This window comes from Megalobrama amblycephala, linkage group LG11, assembly GCF_018812025.1.
Source record: "Megalobrama amblycephala isolate DHTTF-2021 linkage group LG11, ASM1881202v1, whole genome shotgun sequence".
In the NCBI taxonomy this organism is placed as follows: domain Eukaryota; kingdom Metazoa; phylum Chordata; class Actinopteri; order Cypriniformes; family Xenocyprididae; genus Megalobrama; species Megalobrama amblycephala.
In genome coordinates, this window is record NC_063054.1 from 25,393,086 (window position 1) to 25,416,464 (window position 23,379).

General features: G+C 38.8%; 1 protein-coding gene across 1 annotated transcript; it reads right to left on the reverse strand.

The window, feature by feature from the left end:
- Window positions 1–17,124: 17,124 nt before the first annotated feature.
- On the reverse strand, window positions 17,125–19,530 carry LOC125278120 (zinc finger and SCAN domain-containing protein 20-like). Its single transcript, XM_048206954.1, has 2 exons — window positions 18,946–19,530; window positions 17,125–18,475 (listed from the first exon to the last, which is right to left on the reverse strand). Exons 1-2 carry the CDS (start codon window positions 19,370–19,372, stop codon window positions 17,844–17,846), a joined length of 1,059 nt encoding a protein of 352 aa, XP_048062911.1. The 5' UTR covers window positions 19,373–19,530; the 3' UTR covers window positions 17,125–17,843.
- Window positions 19,531–23,379: the final 3,849 nt, after the last annotated feature.

The window sequence follows — 23,379 nt, forward strand, 5'->3', positions numbered from 1 at the left end:
ATTCTCACCGGAGCTTACGCTATGCCTATGTCATATGCCGGAATTCAACTCTCTCATGAACGCATGAACGGCTGTTACCGGAAGCCAGTTATTATATTTTCTAAAATTATAAATGTGGATATTTTTCTTACAAAAAGGCATCGCTTCAGAAGACCTTTATTAACTCCCTGGAGCCGTATGGATTACTTTTATGATGGATGGATGCGTTTTTTGGGCTTCAAAAAATAGCACCATTCACTTCCATTATAAAGCATGGAAGAGCCAGGATATTTTTTAATATAATTCCAATTGTATTTGGCTGAAAGACGAAAGTCATAAACACCTAGGATAGCTTGAGGGTGCGTAAATTATGAGATAATTTTCATTTTTAGGTGAACTAACCCTTTAGGGCAACAAGCATGTTGACCTTATCCAGACTGTTCAGCTTAGCAACCAGTGCATGTGAAGAAAAAGCAAGTGATTAAGCAAACATCGAAGTCAAGAGGGCAAACGCAGAAGAATTCTTCTTCTGAGCATTCCAATGCAATATTTCCATAAACTACATGCCTTCTGGAATGAAAGAAAGAGAGGATTAAGTGATCAACATCGATCAAGCACTGTTTGCTTATGGTTTTCTTATCTGCTGTCCAAGTTTTGAGTGATGAATGCAGACTACTACTGTCTGCTGTGTGGGCAGTTATTTCCTCTCATGCAGGTTCAGATGTGCATGCTCTTTGGCTGTAGTCTTGCACTGTGTTTGAGCACAATTTGACCCAGATGCAGGCAACATAAACATAAACCACGGTTGCTTGTTGCCACTAATTCTTCTAGGCTTGGTGTGTCTGAGCTGTTAAGCCACAAACATGTTACCAATAACCAACAGAAGTCTTAAACAACAACCATATTGCTGATAACCTGAAAAACCTTGAGGTCAACATGAAATCCAATCTGACCCTGTTTGTAGCACAAATTGCTAGTCTTGTGCTAAACCTTTCATCTAAGCAAGCTATCTTTTAATAATCTTACTCAAAATGTGAAGATGGCTTTCCTTCTAAAATGTTGTTCCTTCTCCGATGTGTCAGTTGATTATTTGGCAAAACATCCTTAACTGTTCCCTTGCAACAGGCAGACTGCTGTGAGCTAGAGATGAGAGACAAAGATTTCTTCTTGTAATATCCTCTTCACTTCGAAATATGTCACAATACTGAAGATCAGTGGAAACTTCTGGTTCACGCAGACTTAAGCAACAAACATGTGACCGATAACAACTGGATGGCTTAATGCAACAAGCGTGATCTTTAAAGGCAAAAATAGAAGTTTGCATTAAAATATCCAAAAATCATTATAACAATGTTATATATTAACTCTCTGGGGTCTGAGGTATTTTTGGGGCCCTGGAAATGTTTTGACATGCCCTGACCTTTGTGCTTTTTTCAATAACTTAAAATATTTTCATGGGTTTATATATGATTACACTATGTCCAGCACAAACTCTGCTATGGTACATCTAAAATCATGTATGTATCTGAAATAAGGCCATAAAACCCAGACGGAACCAATTTTCACAAGACTTGAAACTGGCTCTTGAAGACTAGAATTTTTACTCCAAAATAGAGTGAAAATCCTCTTGCACACTCATTCACATAAAACAATACATTTATTTAAAATTTGTAAGACATGTGTCAGAAAGACTGTATGTGAGGAGGTGTGAATCATCATGAATATTTAGTGTTTCACACCTGGGAAAACAAAGACACTTCCCTAATGACCCTATCCATGTCAATGGGACTGGGACAAAAGAAAGAATGTAAGGAGATTAGAAGAATGGCTTTTTTGATTGTATTTTATTAACAACATATATATATATATATATATATATATATATATATATATATATATATATATATATATATATATATATATATAAAATTAGGTTAAACTCATTATTGAGCATAGTGTCACACAACTTTGTGTCATTCCTGAAACAGTTCCTGTTCAACTGGAGAAATAAGCAAACATACCTGGCATTTCCAATGTGTTTTTTTTTTAGGCCTTTTGCTATTCATTGAAGAAAAAAACAGCCCCACCATGAGTAGTGAGCTTGTTTTATGTAGATGTAGGTACAGCGCACTCAAAGAAAAATACTTTGAAGAGTATTACTCATATGAAGGTTTATGTCAGCAGGACTCATCTGTGGTGCAGGTTAAAAAATAAAAAAAAAATCAACCACAAAAGGAATATATTGCAAGACTTGAATTGGGTATGTCTAATGGATTTTAATAAATGAAACTATGAATACATACAACTAGATCTAAGCAAAGGAAACATATAAACAGGATAATGAAAGGTAAAGAAAAAAAGAGAAGATAAAAGAATGGTAAAACTTAACAGTTAACCTTGAGAGCCAGCAAAGAATCACATCACCTTAAAAGGGCCATAAGCTTAAAATGCATCTAAAGATCGATAAGAATGATACTTGCATGGATTTTTGATGCTGAGTTATGGATGGATGCGGTACAGAGATTCAGTACATTCGTGAGCTGGAATTCGTTGGTTTCTCAGGTGCCATTCACAGGAAGTTTGAATGGAAGTAACTTAAAAGCATGTTTTGCCGGAAAGTGTTTGTCTCATCAGAAGAAGAAGCAAGGATGAGCAAAGATGAATGACAATGAGAGACAGAGTCATTGTCTTTTAAGGACAAACCAGTCCACACCTTATATATTTCATATTTTAGGCAAACTGACCAATCCAAAGTGTGAATTTTGAGCAGGAGAGAGTTTCCATTGTCTCCATTTACAACCTAATGTTTATGGTGGTGTCAGATTAGTACAGTTTTTCCCCCAAAGTATAGTAAAAAATAATATAAGGCATTTTATTGTAACATAATATACATAATCAATTAAGGCATATGGAGAGGATCATTTCAAGACCAAATACGATTGGATGGGAAGACATTAAATGAGTGGTACATTCTCACGGATGATTATAAGCATTTTAAACTTATTATAAAATAACTAAATATCATAACTAGGCTAATTATAACATGGAGACATGCATTCACACAGGAATATATCATATTACATTCTGGGATAGTTTAATTATGTGAAAATGTAGTGAAATTCAGAGAGTGTCGGTATATGTGGGTGTGTGTGTGTGTGTGTGTTATGTGTCTTGAGTATTTCCACAATGTGTCTGTGGTCACATTCTTTGTGCCTAGCATGGGGTCGATCTAGGAGATCTTTGAAGTCACTTAGGAACTATGAAGACATTTCTGCTTAGCATCTGCCAAGGCAACTAAAGTGACAACAGACCCATAAAAGTCAGACTGGCTGGAGCTGGGGCCACGATTTAACTAACCGGTTCAGGAGGGTAAAAGCTTTCCCTAAATCTTACAGCTGAATCGATCATCGTCAGTTAGTCTAGACATTACACACTCATATTTTATATCTTATGTTTTTATATTATATTATAGAGCATGAAAACATCTCTGTGTCATACAACATTTGCATGCATTGAAACATTATCTATATATTTCATATTTCAACGTTTCACTTAATATCACACATTTCAGTCTGGGAAAAGCCCAACTAGAACAATTCTGTAGATATTAAAAGAAAAAAAAAAAAAAAAGTGAAACAATACATCAACTTACTCGCTATGATGCCCTCTGCTGGATCAAGCCTTGCATTGTGTTCTTCTGATGGAAATTCGAGGCTTATTCCACATGTGTGTTTGTCTTCCAAACTCGATGAAAACTCGGAGACTGATGAATTTGCTTTGTTTACATTGGGAATAGGAGCATGGATGATTAAGGTATGAATAATGGCACATTAAAAATAATTAGTTAAGACGGGAAAGAATGTACCTCTTGCTGGTTTCATATGGATAACATAAAGAGAGAACATTTGTTTTGACTTAATTTAAATAATTAGACAATAGACATTCTAAGCTTTCTAGAGACATGTTTCTCATGTAAATGTGACAACTATTCGCTGAGTTTCGGATTGTTTTTGAAACGCATTTCAGAAAGAAATCCACAGAGACTTAAAGGTGCCCTAGAACTTTTTAAAAAAAGATGTAATATAAGTCTAACGTGTCCCCTGAATGTATCTATGAAGTTTCAGCTCAAAATACCCCATAGATTTTTTTTAAATTAATTTTTTTAACTGCCTATTTTGGGGCATCATTATAAATGAGGCGATTCAGGGCTACTGGCCCTTTAATTCTCGTGCTCCACGCCCACGGAGCTCGCGCTTGCCTTGAACAGTGCATAAACAAAGTTTACACAGCTAATATAACCCTCAAATGGATCTTTACAAAGTGTTCGTCATGCATGCGGCATGCATGCGTCGGATTATGTGAGTATTGTATACTGTTATATTGTTTACATTTGATTCTGAATGAATTTGAGGCTGTGCTCCGTGGCTAACGGCTAATGCTACACTGTTGGAGAGATTTATAAAGAATGAAGTTGTGTTTATGAATTATACAGACTGCAAGTGTTTAAAAATGAAAATAACGACGGCTCTTGTCTCCGTGAATACAGTAAGAAACGATGGTAACTTTAACCACATTTAACAGTACATTAGCAACATGCTAACGAAACATTTAGAAAGACAATTTACAAATATCACTAAAAAAATCATGATATCATGGATCATGTCAGTTATTATTGCTCCATCTGCCATGTTCGCTATTGTTCTTGCTTGCTTACCTAGTCTGTTGATTCACCTGTGCAGATCCAGACGTTAATACTGGCTGCCCTTGTCTAATGCCTTTCATAATGTTGGGAACATGGGCTGGCATATGCAAATATTGGGGGCATACACCCCGACTGTTACGTAACAGTCGGTGTTATGTTGAGATTCGCCTGTTCTTCGGAGGTCTTTTAAACAAATGAGATTTATATAAGAAGGAGGGAACAATGGAGTTTGAGGCTCACTGTATGTCATTTCCATGTACTGAACTCTTGTTATTCAACTATGCCAAGATAAATTAAATTTTCAATCTCGGGATTTTTTGGATTGATGAATTTTTAGGATTGCGAATATGAAAAAACGCATGCGAAAATTTCGGACTCAGTGTGCAAAGGCCTTGAGTCCGAAATTTTCGCATGCGTTTTTTCGTATTCGTAATCCTAAAAATTCGTCACGCACAGAGACCTTGCACTGTCCGATGCGTATTAATGAATGCGTTGCGGGAAAAAATAAAAATAAATAAATAAATAAATAAATAAATCGCAAAACAATACAAAATGAAGTCTTCAAGCAGTGAGCACGATTTAGTTGCCCTCTCTCTCTTTAAAAAGAGGAAATATTGGGTCCATCCAATTTCGAGATTGCATAGAGAGTTTCACCTCATCAAGGTGCTGCGTGATTATCCCAAGCATTTCAAAGTTTACTTCAGGATGTCAGTGGCTCAGTTTGATGCTTTGCTACTGGCACAATCTGTCTTTGTATTCCGCACATTGTTTGTCATTCAGTGCTGCTGTTTTGTGCTGTAGGCAACGTGGATCAACTTGCCAGATGGGCATTCGGGATTTTTGCATTCGCGTACGGTGGCTCTGAATTGTCAAAACGTCTCTCAAAATGCGTGTCATGGATGCGAAAAAAGCAGAAAATCGAACCTGATCCGAATATTTTTTTGACGGACGAAAGCTTCGGAGGCAGTGTGCAAGTGATTGACATAACGTGAGGTCGAAATTTTTTTTAATGTGCGAAAATTTCGCATGCGAATTTCGGACTCAAGGCCTTTGCATACCGAGTCCGAAATTCGCATGCGAAATTTTCGCACGTTAAAAAAAAAAATTTGACCTCACGTTATCACGTTTGCACACTGCCTCCGGAACTTTCGTCCGTCAAAAAAATATTCGGATCAGGTTCGATTTTCTGCGTTTTTTCGCATCTGTTTTTAAAAGCTGTTTGACCAAGCATTATTAAATTCTCAAATCTGGCATTGATAGTTTTAATTTTAAACATGTGAAAACAGCAACATGATTGTCAAAATCTGCACTATCAGACAAGGATTTATCAGCTATATTTTACTTTGTCACAAGTATAGCGACACCCCTGGGTAGTTGCAATCAATTCCAATGTGTTTGGAAATGTGTTTATTTTAACCTTGCGATGGCGCCAGATAATCTTTAATCGGTAATGACAAATGGTGACATAATTTATAGCATTAACAAGATGACCCGTTGAATTCATTTTGGGATCAACGACTGAATGTATTTTTAGTCCAGTATATTAGTATTGACAAAGTTCAGAGGCTGTCATTACAACTTACTTTGTTGTGTATTTTCAATATGAAAAATAACTTTTATATTGATGGATTAATTGTATTTTGAAAAAACGTGTCATGGATTTATTGCATTTTGGGGAAAAAATAATCTGTTTTTGCTATGTGATGCTATGTGAAAGTTTGAAACAAAAAATAGTGGTTTTCATCAATTTCTTGGTAAAGAAAACACATTTTTACTCAAATTAATCAAAATGGATTTATTGCGTTTTGGAACCAAACTCTTCATATATATATATGTGTGTGTGTGTGTGTGTGTATGTGTATGTGTATGTGTATGTGTGTGTGTGTGTGTGTGTGTGTCAGATTACATGAAACAAGTTGACCCAGACCTGATGAGCAGCAGCTTTGCTTATTTGCAACCCAATGCACTGCTCTTGGTAGATTGTGTTGGTCATTATGTAAATTATTTTACAGTGTCTGTGTTCTTTAATTTGCATGTCAGCATTAGATCATGTGCAAAACTTGCCACTGCCATCAACGCATTTGTGGAATTGCGCTCACGCTAATTTGCCCCATTTAGTTAATCTGGCCATTTATCTAAATCTTAATATAAACAGAACTTTATTGTCCACTGGTGTGGACGCTAATATAGTTATGATTATTGTAAGGATTGAGTCAACAGAGTGAAGATCCATCTGCAGCTTTTATTGAAGTCAAGTTCACTGAAAAAATAACAGCAAGGATGAGCCAGTGGCAGAAACAGTGACAGGCAGTGATCTGGGTAGGCAGCAAACAATCAGAGATCCAAGGCAGGCAGAGATCAGGGCAGGCAGCAAACATACACAATCCAGAAACAGGCAAGGGTCAAGACAGGCAGCAGAGAATCAGAAATGAGAAACAGTCCAAGGTCAAACACAAGAATACAGAATCCAGGGGAAATGCTCAGAAATGTCAGACGGAGCAAAACAAGACTTCGCATGGAGGTGTGGGTGCAAGTGTCTCTTATGTGTGAGTGAGTGATTGTATAATGAGTAGCAGGTGAAGGGTGATCAGTCCAAGGTATGAGGGTAGATGGGAAATGGAGTCCAAATGATGTGTGTAGTCCAGGATAGAGTGCCCTCTGGTGGCAATGACGGGCACTCTCACTGGTCATCGTGACAATTATAGATAGTTATCTTTATATTGTTCTTTGTGTCAACGGGCCTTTACTTTCAATATCATATGCTACTATTAATATGTTTGAGATTAATATGTTACTAAAAAGTGTTAACAGCAGTAGCAATGCATACAGGATCAGAGAAAGGTTCATGATTTGCATGTCCCTACTGATAAGGCTTTAGCATGTTGATATGACATACATAACATATACAGTGATGATTGATATGACATAACATATACAGTGATGATCAGGGGTGCAAATGGCATAATTGGCATCACTCAGGTTACTTTCAACAACATAACATCTGGAAAACCATGCCTGCATAGGTGAACCAGGTGCAGAAAGAAGGGCCTATACATTATCACCTGCGCTGAACACTTCCCTTGTCATAGTGAACATTCATTTTTGACTGACTTTCAGTGAGATAAGCCTTAGCTAACTCCAACGCCTTGTAAAGATTTTCTTGAAAAGTACTCATGTAGACTTAATAGCCTGCAAACAGTATGAACTAAATAAGTTTGGTGGGCCTAAAACCCAACAACTCTTAAACAGTTTCTCTTATAGCAAACATCAGAAACAGCACTCTTTACTGGTCTCAGTTCAGTGCAACTAACTCTTTTGTTACTTTCTCAAATAGCTTAGTGGTGTAATTTGACCCTTGGTCACCACTAGACTGAACTGAACTTAACTTTATCAGCTCACAAACCACAGTGTGAGTTTGAATTGAGCCCAGAAAAACAAATTCAGGGTAGTGAGTGTTATATGATTGTGGCAAGCAGGACGGGGCAGAGGGCTGTGAGAACCACGCACCACACCGGTCTCTTATCTTTCATGGAGGAGCTTCGGAAGCATAAAAGGAGGAGCAACGACAGTGAAGGATGAGAGCAGACCAGGCCTGTATATGTTAAAATATTCACCAGTTCCTGCCTCCTCCTTCCCTGAACAATAGGGAGATTGTGGTGCTGAGGAGGTCAGGCAGCACGAAGGAGCGGAGACCACCAGTGGCTGCCCGAGGCGGTGGTGCTGGAGTGCTGGAAGACCTGGTGGGATGGAGAGCTCACAACTGTGCTCCTAGGCAGAGGAGGGGTGGCTGCCGTCCGAGAGGGAGCGGAGGAGTCAGTGCATTTTCCCAGGAGGCTGGAGCCTGCTGCTGTCCACCATGTTTAGGGAGGAGCAGGGTACGGGGGACTCGCTACCGAATGCCCTCAACCGGAGGAGCCATCACAGTCCCCCTGGAGGCAGAGGAGCGTTGAGGCGTCCACCAAAGGATGTCCAGTACAGTCGCATGGCACCGCGAATAAGAGTCTTTCAGCTGGTTGAGGACTGAGTGGCAGTGTGTCTGGGAACCTCTGTCTCTACTCATGCTTCTGTCTCCTTTTCTCTCGCCTCGTCTGTCTTTACCCCCAGGTGCTGCGGCTGCCGTGACTGGTCCTCTCCAGAGGGGGAGGAGTAGAGCACAGTATCGTGGGTACCCCGTCTGCGAGGGGTGATGGCAGTATGTGGCAAGCAGGACGGGGCCATGAGAATGGACCGACGCCGGTGCCACCTGTACATCTCACCAGTCTCATATCTCTCACGGAGGAGTTTGGGAAGAAGAAAAGGAGGTGCGATGACAGTGAAGGATCCATCCATACTTGCAGTCACCAGTACACACTCACCTGATTACTTTCCTAACCAGAAATACAGGGGGAGTACTCTGGGTTCAGGCCAAAATAGTGAGCTCGGAGCCCTCTCCTCGGACATCACGCCAAATACGCATACTATTTATTCTATCTGATTATTTGTAACTCGTGAATTAGTGATTGCACCGATCCTGTCTCTCAACATCAAAACTGTTTTGAACCTGTAATTTTGGAAAGGGCTACTCATTATAAATGGAACAAATGTTCTTGGGTCAGTCTATACTCACAAGGCATCACTCCCACGCATAGCATGCATGAAAGGTACACCCTTTGGTTTACTACCAGAGATTTTCTAACCCCTGCAACTCAAAGTGCCCTGCCTGGTATGATACAGTAAAAAAATACATGCTTACTTTTGTGTCTTTTCAAACCTGATGAAACCTGCTTAAGTTTTAATTAGCGTGTGTAATGAGCATGCATGTGTGTGTAATTGTTGACTGCGTGAAGCAGGCTGCGTAGCAGCCACACCACTGAACATTCCAGGCTGGTAAAATAGTTTGGAGATGATTTAGTGTGGGGTTAAAAGATGATGCACTAAATGCATATACATGTGGCAGGCGAGTTATGTTGCACCAGGCAGGGCAAACCGTGCAGAGCTCAATTCCTCCGTCACTTTGCAATTGCACCTGGTGAGAGCACACAGAAAATCCAGCAACAAATAGCAGCAACTGGCCTTTAGGTAGCGCGAGTCCCACTTATATAACCTGCATGTTTTGTTTTCACCGGCCAAATATGGATTATGTATTGTGGCTTGCTGTTTTGATTTTTACTAGATTTTTTGAGTTTTACTGAAACTTCTATCGTCTTGCCGTCTTGAAGTCATTGTTCTGGATCTGGTTTAATTATCACCACCCTGTAGACCTCCCAGACACTTCTGGACTGAACTGGAGGGATGCCATCATCTGGTATCTGGTGAGTGTCTACCCCCGGTCCAGAACACAGCTGAACCAGAGCTAATTTCACCACCCTCAACCACGTAGAAATCGTGTGAACCCCCTGCAGATGGAGTGCTACCAACACGTCAGCCAGAAGCCGAGGAGAAGAGGACAGCACTGACCCTCGCCCTGGAAGAGGAGCCCCAAAGTGAGTCTGACCAGGGGTGCAAGCCCAAGACACTGGTGGCTGAGGGTATACTGGTGGAAATAGAGACTGAGGACTGGCTGATGGACTTCAATGCAGAGGTATTATCTCCCACCCTATCCCACCAGGTATTATCTGTCTGTTCTGGATCACTGCTGTTTAAAGAGACTGTATCGTTAACAGGTATGGACTGTGATCTGTCTGTTTGTTCTAAATCATCGCTGTTTCAAGACAGCACTGAGACTGTTTCATTAACCTGTTAGGAATTGGAATTACCATCATTGATCTTGTCAATCTTACCTCTGTCACCATCACTGCAAAGCTCAGCCAGTCCTCCAGCTCCTCCTCTGCTAGATGCCTGTAGCCTTTCGCCATTCCCAGTTATACCTTGCTGTGACGCAGAGCCTCAGGCCATGCAACTACTAGCCTTGCCAGAGCGAGAGAATCCTGTGGCCTCTGTTCCCTTCGCTCTAACTCCGCCTGTCGACCTGTTGGTATCGCCATGGCTCCTCCCACCCTTGGCTCCACCAGAGACCCTCAAATTATTAGCACTGTTTCTAATTGTAACCCAGGTCCCATGTAGTTAGAAAATAAAGCTGGAGTGGTTAATACAATGAGACTGGGCCTGGGCTCGTTGTAGGGAAATACAACTTGTTTTATATGTTACTTAATAAATGTATATTTGTAATACTCTTGGCTATTCTTATAAAGACCACCACAACTGTATTTTGATTGCAAAAATATTCACAAGTATTTATTTACAACATTAAATAAAAGATAAATGTATCTTAGAATAAAATAAAACAAATCACATAGGCATGAAAAGATGGGGGGAAAAAAACTCAAACAAAAAGAAAAACTTCACTTTTCCAAAAGGAAAACAAACCTTTCTGTGGTTATATTGAAATTAAACAATTATTCATTCCCTCTGAAAAAATGTCCAACCCCGTTGCAGGCCTGTTCGATGCCACTTTGTGTGCGGTGAGGCCTGAAAACTGGAATGGCCGCTTCACTCAGAAACTGAGTATAAACAAACAAAAAAAAAAAAAAACACGTGCATGTGAATGGTAGTACTCACGAAATCCAGGTTAAGTTAGTACAGCAAAGGCAATGGTAATGGCGATGGTAATGGCAAAGGAAGAAGCAAAGCACAGCCGATCATGGCAGGGCACACAGAAACAGCAGGCAGAAACAGCAGGGCCTTCGGTTGGAAAACCAGTCTCTCTCTCACCAACGTCCGTCTCCTTAAAGCATATTATCTGAATTGAGCCACATTATCAAACACTATTTCTTATTGAATTAGCGTTAGCTTTGCTTTAGCTTTAGAGATATCACAATGCTAAAACTACAACATATGAGCACATTGGCACAGAATGCTACCGCTAATTAGCATGTCGCTAACCACATTATACATCCAGTCTCTTAACTATAACAGTTCGATATAGCACAAAATTACAGGCATACACAATCATATTCACCTCTTGCAGGTCACCAAAGTTTTTTTTTGTTGTAAGGACCACGAGTAGTCGACCTTCATAACAAAACACTAATGCTTCCCACACCACGATGCCTCCTTCATTAGCGCTCTCATCATAGCGTCTGTTCTTACGTTTTTCATGCGTGCTCACTACTCCTCACACAAACCTGTCCCAATAGTCCCGCCCCTTACACAGTGATGTTACTCTGATTGGCTCAAGTACTAACACAACCAAAAGCAAAACAGGAATTAAATGATTGACAGGTGACAGGTAACAGGTTAGATTACACTGATAAACACAGCTTCTTCTTTTCTACTTTTCTCTCAAATGAAACAAAAAACTTTTTATATGAATTTAACTTTAACTGTAAATAGTCTTATTTATTAAACTCTACATATTATATTTATACTTTTAACAAGCACACCTTTTACCCAATTTTAACTAACATGAACTCTATTTATGAACTTCTCTTTTTTTTTGTATGTGCGTGTGTTACACTGTTAATGATCTTTTATACTCTGTAACTTATAGAAATTTTGTACAGGGCTACATAATATTAAAATGTAAAATTCTAAAGACTAGTATGTAAAATCTTACAGACTAGGAAGTTTTTATGTACATTAACAAAGATATGGGACAATCAAAAATGCATTGTAATATGCAGGATTCTGAAATGATTTCTTATTTTAAAGAGATGGCACTCCTCATCCAGTATGCAAAGTTCTGCAAACCACTTTAGGTATATCTCTATAGCATTCTCAATTGCCATTACAGCAGTGCATGAGAAATGTACAAATGCGCATCTTCAATATTAAATATTTCACTCAAACATTTTAAACACGTAAAGCATAAATAATATAAATACATTGTATAAATGTATGCATTGTAATGCAGTGGACATGGTATCTAAATTTTCATGGATTATGATACATAACTTCAGATGTAGCTCCATTATATTCTGATGTGACATTTATAGTTCTTGAAGAAACAAGGTGTATTGCTGTGACCTTCAACAGCTAATCTGCAGACAACTTAGAAATATAACCCCCATCAAAAACAAAAGCTAAATCTAAACTCTATTTGAATTATTAATGATATTGGTAGAAACACTGCTGCAGTCTGGAGAGCAGAAATATCCATGAAACATATTTCTGCCTCCATAATGCAACAAAAGATGCTGTTACTTTATGGTCCCAATTGAATTGCATGTAAAAAGGATATTTGTATTGTTTTGTAAAACGTGTTACAAAACAATACAAATTGTTTTGTAACAATATATATGGTCATTATGTGCACCTTTTTAAATTCTCATGATGAATCTCATAATTGTTCCTGCCTCCTTGAAAATATATATATATATTTTTTTTACTTTGCAACATAAGGAGATTGAGCTATTTTTACCTTATTGACTGCTGCAATAAATAGCAATGCTCGTAAATGCTACTCAGAAGCTCCTGGAAGAATTCAAGGAGGCTTACGTCTATGAGTGACCTTCATAAATATTTGAAAATTTTCTACAGTCTTCTGGGTGTATTGAGAATCCATAAATGTATTTTCCAAAGCAGACAGTTTACATTATATTTCAATATGTGAAGAGGACTGAGAACAATAGTGACGCTTTTGCTTGGGCACAGATTAAATGTTCATATACATTCGTTTAAACTATTTAAATGTATTTGTACTTGTACTTCCAGAATTTTCAAATCATTGACTCCCAACTTATTGACAAATGGAAGTCTAAAGTCTAAAATTGTTGCAGAAGCAGGGACACTTACTATAATCTTGCATATTACCAGCTTGCTTGCATGTACCCAAGACAACACTACGAACCTGACTGACAAGATAGAGAATTTTTGTACTTACTTTTTTGTTAAAGGGGTTCTATTTTGCCACATTTAGTATGTTCATAATCTTGTTTAGGGGTCTACTACTTCATTTAATGTTGAAAAAACTCAATATGTTTCTTTTAATTTACATTGCTGCAACACTTGTTTTCAGCCTCTGTCTAAACAGTTTTTATTTCTTTAAAACCCACCTTCCTAAAAGTGCAGTTTGCGCTGATTGGTCAGCCAGCTTCAATCTGTTGTTATCGCTCTACTGCTTAGAGCATGTGTTGGAAATGTAATGCCCCTTACCGTGTGCTGTATCAGTTTGAACCTAAGGGTGTTTTCACACCTATGGATCGCTTGTTTTTTTCCGAAACAGAGACTAAATTTGTTACAATGTTGCATTTTCTTCTTGGTTCGGTTCGCTTTCACATGGCAACATTTCAAAGCATACCAAAATGCATTCAGGCAAGTCACATGAGAGTACAACTGTCCTCTTATTGGTCAGAGTTTTCGCTGCGTCATCCATCAAAATAATGATTGACAAGCTAGCTCCATGAGCTTATTGTGGCTTTATTTGTAACTGTCGAGACACACACAAACACTTTATAAATGTAGCCGTCTCTCCCGCAGTTAATTCATATTTTCTGCGGCAAATTCAAACCCGCGCTCTTTCTCTCTCTCTCCATCTCTGGATTTCCCAGCGCTGTCTAGTAGGCGACCTGTTGTCCGTGTGTCTGTCGAGAGAGACCATTTGAATTTTATAATGAAGCAGAGCGGGAATTGAGACTTCGTCGGGACAGCATTCTCGCACGGAGAAGTGTAATTACACACCAGAGGCGCTCGTTGGCTTTCAGATATTGTGAATAATGTGCTCACTCACAGAATCAGACATTACTGATTTTTATATCATATTTTCCGTTATGAAAATGATATCATTTGGTTCGTTGGTCCGTTAACTGGGTCGATTGCTTTCACATCTCAAGCGAACCGCTCCAGAGTTCGTTTGAAAGCGTACCGAGACCACCTCTTCAAGCATGTCTCGGTACGCTTGTTTGGTCCGCTTTTGGTGCGCACCCGAGTGCGATTGCTGCTTTCCCACCTGCCCAAACAAACCGCACCAAAGGGGCAAACGAACTCTGGTACGATTCAACCGAACTAAATGAGGCAGGTGTGAAAGCACCCTTAGGGTGCTTTCACATCTCTAGTTCGGTTCATTTGGTCCGAACCAAGAGCAAACAATTATAGATTGTAGCATTTTTCTGCTTTTTTGGTCCCTTTTCACACCACACTGATTGCTTTGGTCCGAACCAGTTGAAACGAACCAAAATGTAGTCACGTGACAACATCCACATCACTCATTGGCCATGGCGTATTTGCTAAACTGCTTTTCGATTGGTCAGGATTGTGCGGGAAAATCACAACATAAGAGGAAAAGCCAGCAAACAATACGGAGACAACACAACACAACACAACACAACACAACTATGGAGAGAAGACTGCGCGGGCTGGTTTTGTCCCTGGCCATAATCTATTACATTGTTTGTATACACCACAATATGCAAACAATACAATTTTATAATGGAGCGCGGATGCGGCTTGAAAACAACGTTCTAATGCACTGCAAACGGCGAGCGCGCATCGCTCGTCACTTCAAGCGGAGGCGTGCATTAATTCTTCTTGGCTCTGACATACTCATCCTCCAAAAATATTACCAACGATCTATCAGGTAATGTCATGCCCTCTCTTTCTCTTTGAAATAGTTTTCTGTGAGTTCTCATTAAACATTCTCACTATGCTGTTTTGGGGCCTGGAAGTCCTTGAATTTGATGTTGTGTGGTAACCTTGTTGCTATGTGTTTTTTGATAAGCAAGCAGAAGGTTTTGATATCGATCCATATTACAGGCCTATGTTAAAGCATTTTGATATTTTAATAGCAAAAATAACATTGCCCTAATTCATCTAACAATATCAATGAAATCAGTTTACATTAGGGATGGGCAACGATTAATCGTTTGCAAAATAAAAGTCTGTGTTTACGTAATATATGTGTGTGTTCTGTTTATAATAGTTATGTATATATACATAACTATACATAATACAGACACATACATGTATATATTTAAGAAAAATGTTAGATTTATATATAAAATATTTATATTTACATGTACTATAAAATATATGTAAATATATATTTATTTAAACATGCATATATTTCTTAAATTTATACACGTGTGTATTTATACATAATTATTATACACAGACCACACACATATATTACATAAACACAACCCTTTATTTTGCTAACGATTAATCGCGATTAATTCGTTGCCCATCCCTAGTTTACATATGATAATAACAATGTAAATTAAGAGATAATTTCCTGAAAGTTTTCATAATGACTAGATGATTAATTTCATATTTCTGTTAAACACAGGAGGATTTGGACATGCCCACGAAGTGATAGTTGGTGGCCCCACATCAACACCACCTGGACAGACGAAGACTGGCTGAAAAACTTCCGAATGCGACGAGGCAGCTTCAGACTCCTTTGTGACATTCTCCGGCCCTGGCTGACCCGACAAAACACAAAATATAGACAGGCAGTGCCTGTTGATGCTCGAGTTGCAATTTGTGTTTGGAGATTAGCCACAAACCTGGAGTACCGGTCTATCTCACAACTGTTTGGTGTTGGGTTATCAACATGTTGCACTATCACCCAGGAGGTTGTGACTGCCATAAATGTGGTAATGAAGCCTCTGTATATCAAGCATCCCTCAGCAGCAGAGTTCAGGCAGATAATACAGGGATTTCGAGACAAATGGAGATTCCCTCAGGTGGCAGGTGCGATTGATGGAAGCCATATTAAGATCAGAGCTCCTCCTGACAACTCATCTTGTTATTACAACCGGAAGGGAGACTATTCCATCATTCTGCAAGGTGTGGTGGACCATAGGATGAGATTTTGGGATATTAATGTTGGGCGACCAGGCAAGATACACAATGCCCGTGTTTTCTCCCTATCATCATTGTATGAGCGTGGCAGTGCAGGCACTCTTTTACCTCATTGGACTGAAGCGTTTGAGGGGGTCGATGTGCCTCTTTTTCTTTTGGGTGATTCGGCTTACCCTCTACTAACTTGGCTCATGAAACCTTACCCAGAAGGAGGAGCAGTAACACCACAGCAGCTCAACTTCAACCACAGATTAAGCCAAGCCCGTATGACAGTTGAGCGTGCCTTTGGGTGCCTCAAAGGACGCTGGCGTTGCCTTCTTAAAGAAAATGAGGCCCACATAACTTTTGTAAGCCGCATTGTGTCTGCTTGCTGTGTGCTGCATAATTTCTGTGAGGTACAGAAGGAGGAATTTGTGGAGGGAGAAAGAGTTGCAGAGGAAGAAAGAGTTGCAGAGGAAGAGGGACCTGTACATGATGAGCAGGGGCATGTACAGCAGCAACACGACGTTAGAAATGCACTGTGTAGCTACTTTGCTACAGTATGAATGACCAAAGCCTGCAAATACTCAGTTCAGTATTCAGTATGTTTAAAAAAAATGTTATGCTGTTATCTCTCGATGAGTTCATCTTCAGTTATTCATAGCATTTATGTTCATATACTAGTATAGGGAACCACCATATATAAACTTATTTTGTTTGATTTAAAATTAATGGAATGGAAACACTTTTGCTTTAAAAGGTTTTATTTTCTGTTTTATTTGTAACAAATGTAAAGTTGACACGTCTGAACACCTTTTTTCCATTTTGAAATTAAAATGTCTTTTTTCAACAGTGCTATGTGTCTGGTACATTGTCTGAAATTACAATAAAAATGAAATGAAAATTAGGTAACATAGTGCTTGTAATTTGAACCTCGATCCCATGCGAAAGACCACACATAAACAGTAAGCTAAAGGCACTATGCCATTATTTCAGTGCGTAAGTGGTGGTCTTAGGGAGCTTTGCCTCCAGCTAGTCCTTCAACTGCCTGCTAACAGTTTCTAGGCCACTGGACTAGCCATGTTATACATGTAAACACAATCACAGTTCTTAAAAAAATAGAACATTCTTAACACCAAACTTGCCTGTTTAACTTCAGACAAATGCAACTTTGCCATAAATGTTGGCTACAAAAACATTGATTAGAAAAAAAAGTCCTCTTTTTACTTTAAATTATATATCTTCCTCGTGTACTCCAGAGGTAATGCAAATGAGGTAGCATATTTCTGGGAAATGTAAACACAACACAGTGTAGTCATTTCTGCTTTAAGTATATTCTTCAGAACACTAAACAGAACATTAATTTCTTCCAGAACAATTCAAAAAGCAAAATGACTGCACATTAAAGGCCTACACGAACAAAGCCTTTCCTAGATTGCAAAAACAACCCCCCCCCACAAAAAAACTACATCTTGTAGTAGTATGTACTATTAATGTCATGTATAATGGATGAAGGGCTAGGATGTTCTTCTTGGGTGGATGGAGATTCTGATTGCCGGTGGTGATGTGGATCATTCATTGGCAGCAGGGCAGTTGGCTGAAACAGGTGGGGCAAGGACCAAGCACTAGGGATTGATGTTGGTGGGGGTGTCGTGGTCCAGGCTGGCATTGTTGAGGAATGAGGTGGAGGCTGACCAGGATTCAGTGCACTTGCTAGAGTGCCCATTAGTTGCAGAAACATCTGGTTAGTGGCCTGTTGCTGTGCCTGCATCACCTGGAATCTTCTCTCCTCAGCCTCCTGTTGTGCCTTCAATATTCTCTCAAAACAGGCAGCTTCTTGAGCCACCTGGCTCTGTTCAGCTCTATGCAGTTCTGTCAGCATCGTTTTGTTGTCCATCATATATGCCTGGATGTCAACATCAGCTTTGCAAGACTTTATCTTTCTTTTTCGAGCTTTGGCTCCAGGAATGGGCAGTCTTTCTCCTATGATGCCTTCTTCATTGGCACTGCTCTCTGTACTTGGATCATCAGACACTCCTGCATCAGCAACGGTGTTTGTGACATCTACATCAGAGGATATGTTGCTTGAATCTCCCACTGTTTAGTGAAAAAAACAGTATCTTTGTTACTTATGACATTTTAATGCAGATTTAAATATAAAAATATATTTAAATGCATATTGCAATGTAAGCAATGCAGTGTGTGTGAAACAAAGAATGTCCCATAAATATACACACATATATATATACATACATACATACATACATACATACATATATACACACAATATGATGGCAAGTTATGTCACTCCACATTAACCAGAAGCAGTTATATATATATATATATATATATATATATATATATATATATATATATATATATATATATATATATATATATATATATATATATATATATATATATATATAACTGCTTCTGGTTAATGTGAAGTAACATAACTTGCCGTCATATTAGGCATGGCAAAGAATAATCTACGCCTAAAGTTACACCATAATTTCTTAAGTAAGTGCTTTGTATTGGCAAGTGCAAAAACGAAATAAACTCACCGTCAACATCGGTATTAGATGCGGTAGCTTGGTCAACAGTGCTAGCATCAATAGCATCACTGGAAGCGGACGATGTTGAACTTTCATGGGACTCAACAACATCCACCGGATCGACGTCGGGTTTTGTCCCAAGTATATTATCGGGGTCATCATACCAGGGGAACTTGTCTTTCTCCTTACCCGAGCTGCCCGTTTTATTAAGTGCATCCCGCACTTGGATGTACTGCTGGCGGAGCTTCTTTACCTTAACCCGGCACTGTTCCACAGATCTATCAAACCCCCTTTCCCTGAGTTGTTTGCTAAACAATGAGAAGATCGCGCTGTTCTTATGAGTTTTCGAAAGTTGGGACCTAATATGGTCATCAGTCCAAATTTCTATGAGGCTCCGCACCTCCTCACAACTCCAAGTTTGTCCGCGAGCTGCCATGCTAAAGTGCAAACTGTCAACAAACACTTCCTCATCCCATAATGCATAGCGCAGCTGACTACGGCAGCTGGTTTAGTCCAAAAATGATCAGTACTTTTTGCAGTTGGGTCTGTTCGAGGTTGGATCACGTTCTCACCACAAACGAACCGCTCCAGAGTTCGTTTGAAAGCGTACCGAGACCACCTCTTCAAGGAGGTCTCGGTACGCTTATTTGGTCCGCTTTTGGTGCGCACCCGAGTGCGATTGCTGCTTTCACACCTGCCCAAACGAACCGCACCAAAGGGGGAAACGAACTCTAGTACGATTCAATCGAACTAAATGAGGCAGGTGTGAAAGCACCCTTAGTCTGATAATGACAGTCACCTTCTAAAGCATGACTTGTGTAGAACATTTCACAGAGGTAATTCTTTATTTCAGTGGTTCCCAATTTTAGTCCTGGAGTACCTCCAGCACTTCTGATGTCTCACTTATCTAACACACATATTTGATGTCTTGTGCTGTGTTCAAAACCACCCCCTATACCCTCATTCACTATTCCCTACATTCCTCCACTAATATAGTCCACTTGAAGGAGTGAATGAATTCGGACACTGAGTGCGCCGAAAGAGCTGCCAATTTTGCAAAGTTTGTGCTTGCTGTTTAATAATCATTTGAAACATAGCAAACTGGCAGCTCCAGTAGCAATAAAAATATATGTTGAACTCTGCCATGGAAATTAGCATGGACAAACCTTAATTAAACAATTTAATGATCAATTAAAAAGGAACTTATACCTGTATGATATTATGCTGGATGATTGATTCAGCTGTGGGCGCCATCTCCTGGCGAGACACGAGAACTCTCACAGTGCATTATGGGTATTCTTTAGCCGTTGAGCGTGCATTGGTTGTACACTCGTTATTGCGGCACATTGAGGGATTGAATGAGTGCACTCAATATCGTCCACTATGGTTTCAGACACCATTACAAATGGCTGTCCCCTGAAATGGTGCCCTATTTAAGGGTATAGGAGGCGATTTCAAACACAGCCTTGGAGTCTTTACTAATGAGCTAAGTTGAATCAGGTGTGTTTGATTAGGGAGACATCTAAGGCCGGGTTCACACCGCAAGCGGCAGCAGAGCGTTAGCGTGAAATGCAGCTGCAGAGATGCGCGAGTATTCACACTGGAAGCGTTTGTACAGCGTCACAGCAGCGGCTCGAAGCTACATATAAAGTGAGCATTTTTTTTTACAAAGACAGCTATAAATTTGTTTTTATAATTGGTCATTGTTAAACTTGATAGTCTTGAAAGTTTGTTAACATGCAAGGTGTACAACACTCGCATATAAACATAAAATAAATAAAAAATAAATAAAAGCCTCGTGTCATCCATTGCTGCACACAAATGAGGTAAGCTTTGTGTTTTACATAATCTGACGCATGAACATGTTTACAAGACTGCAAACTCGGCGAAAAAGCCAGCAAACTCGGGTTTGATTTGGGTATGCAAGAGCCTATATTGCTGTCTGTGTAATAACTAAAATAATGTTTATATATCATATTTTCTGGCTAGTTTAGTTTTCTATAATATACCATACTTTAGCCCAAACTGAATAATTAAAAACAAGTTTAAATGAGTAAATCTTCTATAAATATATTTTAATATTGATTTTTCTTTCATGACATAGCCTACTTAAATTCTTGTTAAAACACACTAGATATGCTTATTCTGTGCATTTTGAGCACTTTTTGTGTGAAATCATATTTATTTTGTCCATCAAAGGTGTACTTTCACTTTAATTGAGCGTTAGCAGCGCAGCAAAAATAGACCCAGCGCCGAAACGATCGCGGCACTGCTGCTTCTGCTCTGTTCCTGCTCCGTGCTGCCGCGCAGCCTCTGCGTGCGGTGTGAACGCTCTCATCTGTTAAGCCCAAGCGGCAACCTCTATGGAAGGCCGTTTCAGCATAAAAACGTTCCAGCGTTACTCGTCGTAATTATATTTTTACTAGTAACAATTAAATTAAAGAGCTCTATAATTTAATTTTTACTAGTAACAATTACAATTATAGAGCTCTATAATTCAATTTTTACTAGTAACAATTATGATTGTAGAGCTCTCTAATTGAATTATAGAGCTCTGCAATTATATTCTTACTAGTAACAACTGAATTGTAGAGCTCTATAATTCAGTTTTTACTAGTAACAATACCAATTAGAGAGCTCTACAATTCATTTATTACTAGTAAGAATTCAATTGCAGAGCTCTCTAATTGTAATTGTTACTAGTAAAAACTGAATTAGAGAGCTCTATAATTGTATTATTACTAGTAAAAACTCCTATTCATGAGATGCAAAACAGATTGCAGATTTCCCGCCTACAAAAGTGAGTTTCAAAATAAAAGCCCTGTAGTGTGGTTCTAAAGTATCCTGCAATATTTTACAGACTTAGGTAACATATTAATCATGTTCACATTAAAGCAAAATTAAGATGATGCCTGAGATGAAAGCCTATATTTAGTCGTTATATTCTTTCACCTTTGTATATTGGTAAAGCTAAGAGCCAAGAACACTCCATGTCACTGGACATAATATAGGGTGAAATGCCCTAAGCCACCCAAAGTGTTTTGACAAACTTGATATTAAGGAGTATAAATTCATTTTAAATATTTACAGTGTTTAGTATTGTTATGCAATAATAGAATGATTATCGCGGATATCTAATACAAAATAAACACCTCTAGTTGATTATCAATTTGTGTTAATAATAGGCGATTTGGCGCTGGGATGTGTTGTTTTTGAAATTATGTTGTTGAGTGCTCGTTGTCACTGTTATCAGAGGCGCGTGCAACAGGGTTCACAGCGCTCGTGCACACGGATTAGCACTTCATTCTATCGCTGTTGCGGAGACTCTCTATAGACCTTATTTACCAGAGAAACAAGCGCGCCGCCATCTTTATAAAATTGTCTTTGAACTTCCGTTTTGCGGTAGCTCTGTACATTTCTATGGCATCGCTGTCAAAGAATAATTAGTTGGTTAAGTGGATTTACTTGTTGTAGAGTTAATGAAAGTTATCATGAGCATTGTTATATTTAAATCAGATGTCTAAACAAATGTCAGTAGATCGGGAAGATTTTAAAACGAGCAGTTCATTCATAAATGTAATATCGCTGTGGAAATACAAACCGGAAGTCAAAAGACAACGAGCGCAACGCTGAAAAGGGGCGGGGCTACATAAGGTCTATTCGATATGTTGAAATCACAAAAAAACAAAATACATATAAACGTGTCCCTGCTCTTGATATACAATCACTGATGAAAATCTTTGGTTTTAATGAGAAAAAAGAAACTACACATGGTTGGATTAGAACCAGGAACCTCTTGCACTCTAAACGGAGAAACTGCCACTAATCCATCAGGACATTCAATTATCAAAGGCGGATCGTCGTATTTATTAACTAATGTACATACTCTCGAGACTAACGACATTGTATTATAGCAGATGTAGGAAAACTATCATATTTGAACACATTTATAATTTTAATATCATATTATTATTATTATTATTATTATTATTATTATTGCAATAATAATACAACATACCCCCCCCCATACACATTCTTGTCCCACCCACATTGTAAAACAAAGTTACGCCACCCCAGTTGAATATGCATAAGGCACGATTAGCATAATGATATGTCGCCAAATACAGAGCTCTGTAATGCAATTGTTACTAGTAAGAATTGCTATTGTAGAGCTCTGTAATTCAATTTGTACTAGTAAGATTGCAATTACAGAGCTCTCTAATTCTAATTGTTACTAGTAAGAACTGAATTATGGAGCTCTGTGACTTAATTCTTACTGGTAACAATTCAATTAGAGAGCTCTGTAATTCAATTATAGAGCTCTATAATCAAATTGTTACTAGTAACAATTGAATTAGAGAGCTCTATAATTTAATTATTACTAGTAAGAATTGCAATTAGAGAGCTCTACAATTGAATTCTTACTAGTAACAATTTTATTAT

What these genes read in the sequence shown, in the direction of transcription:
- LOC125278120 (XM_048206954.1), bottom strand. Translation starts at nt 19,372, where the DNA reads ATGGCAGCTCGCGGACAAACTTGGAGTTGTGAGGAGGTGCGGAGCCTC. An exon ending in ATCTAATACCGATGTTGACG is followed by an intron (nt 18,476 to 18,945) that starts GTGAGTTTATTT and finishes TTCACTAAACAG; the next exon opens with TGGGAGATTCAAGCAACATA.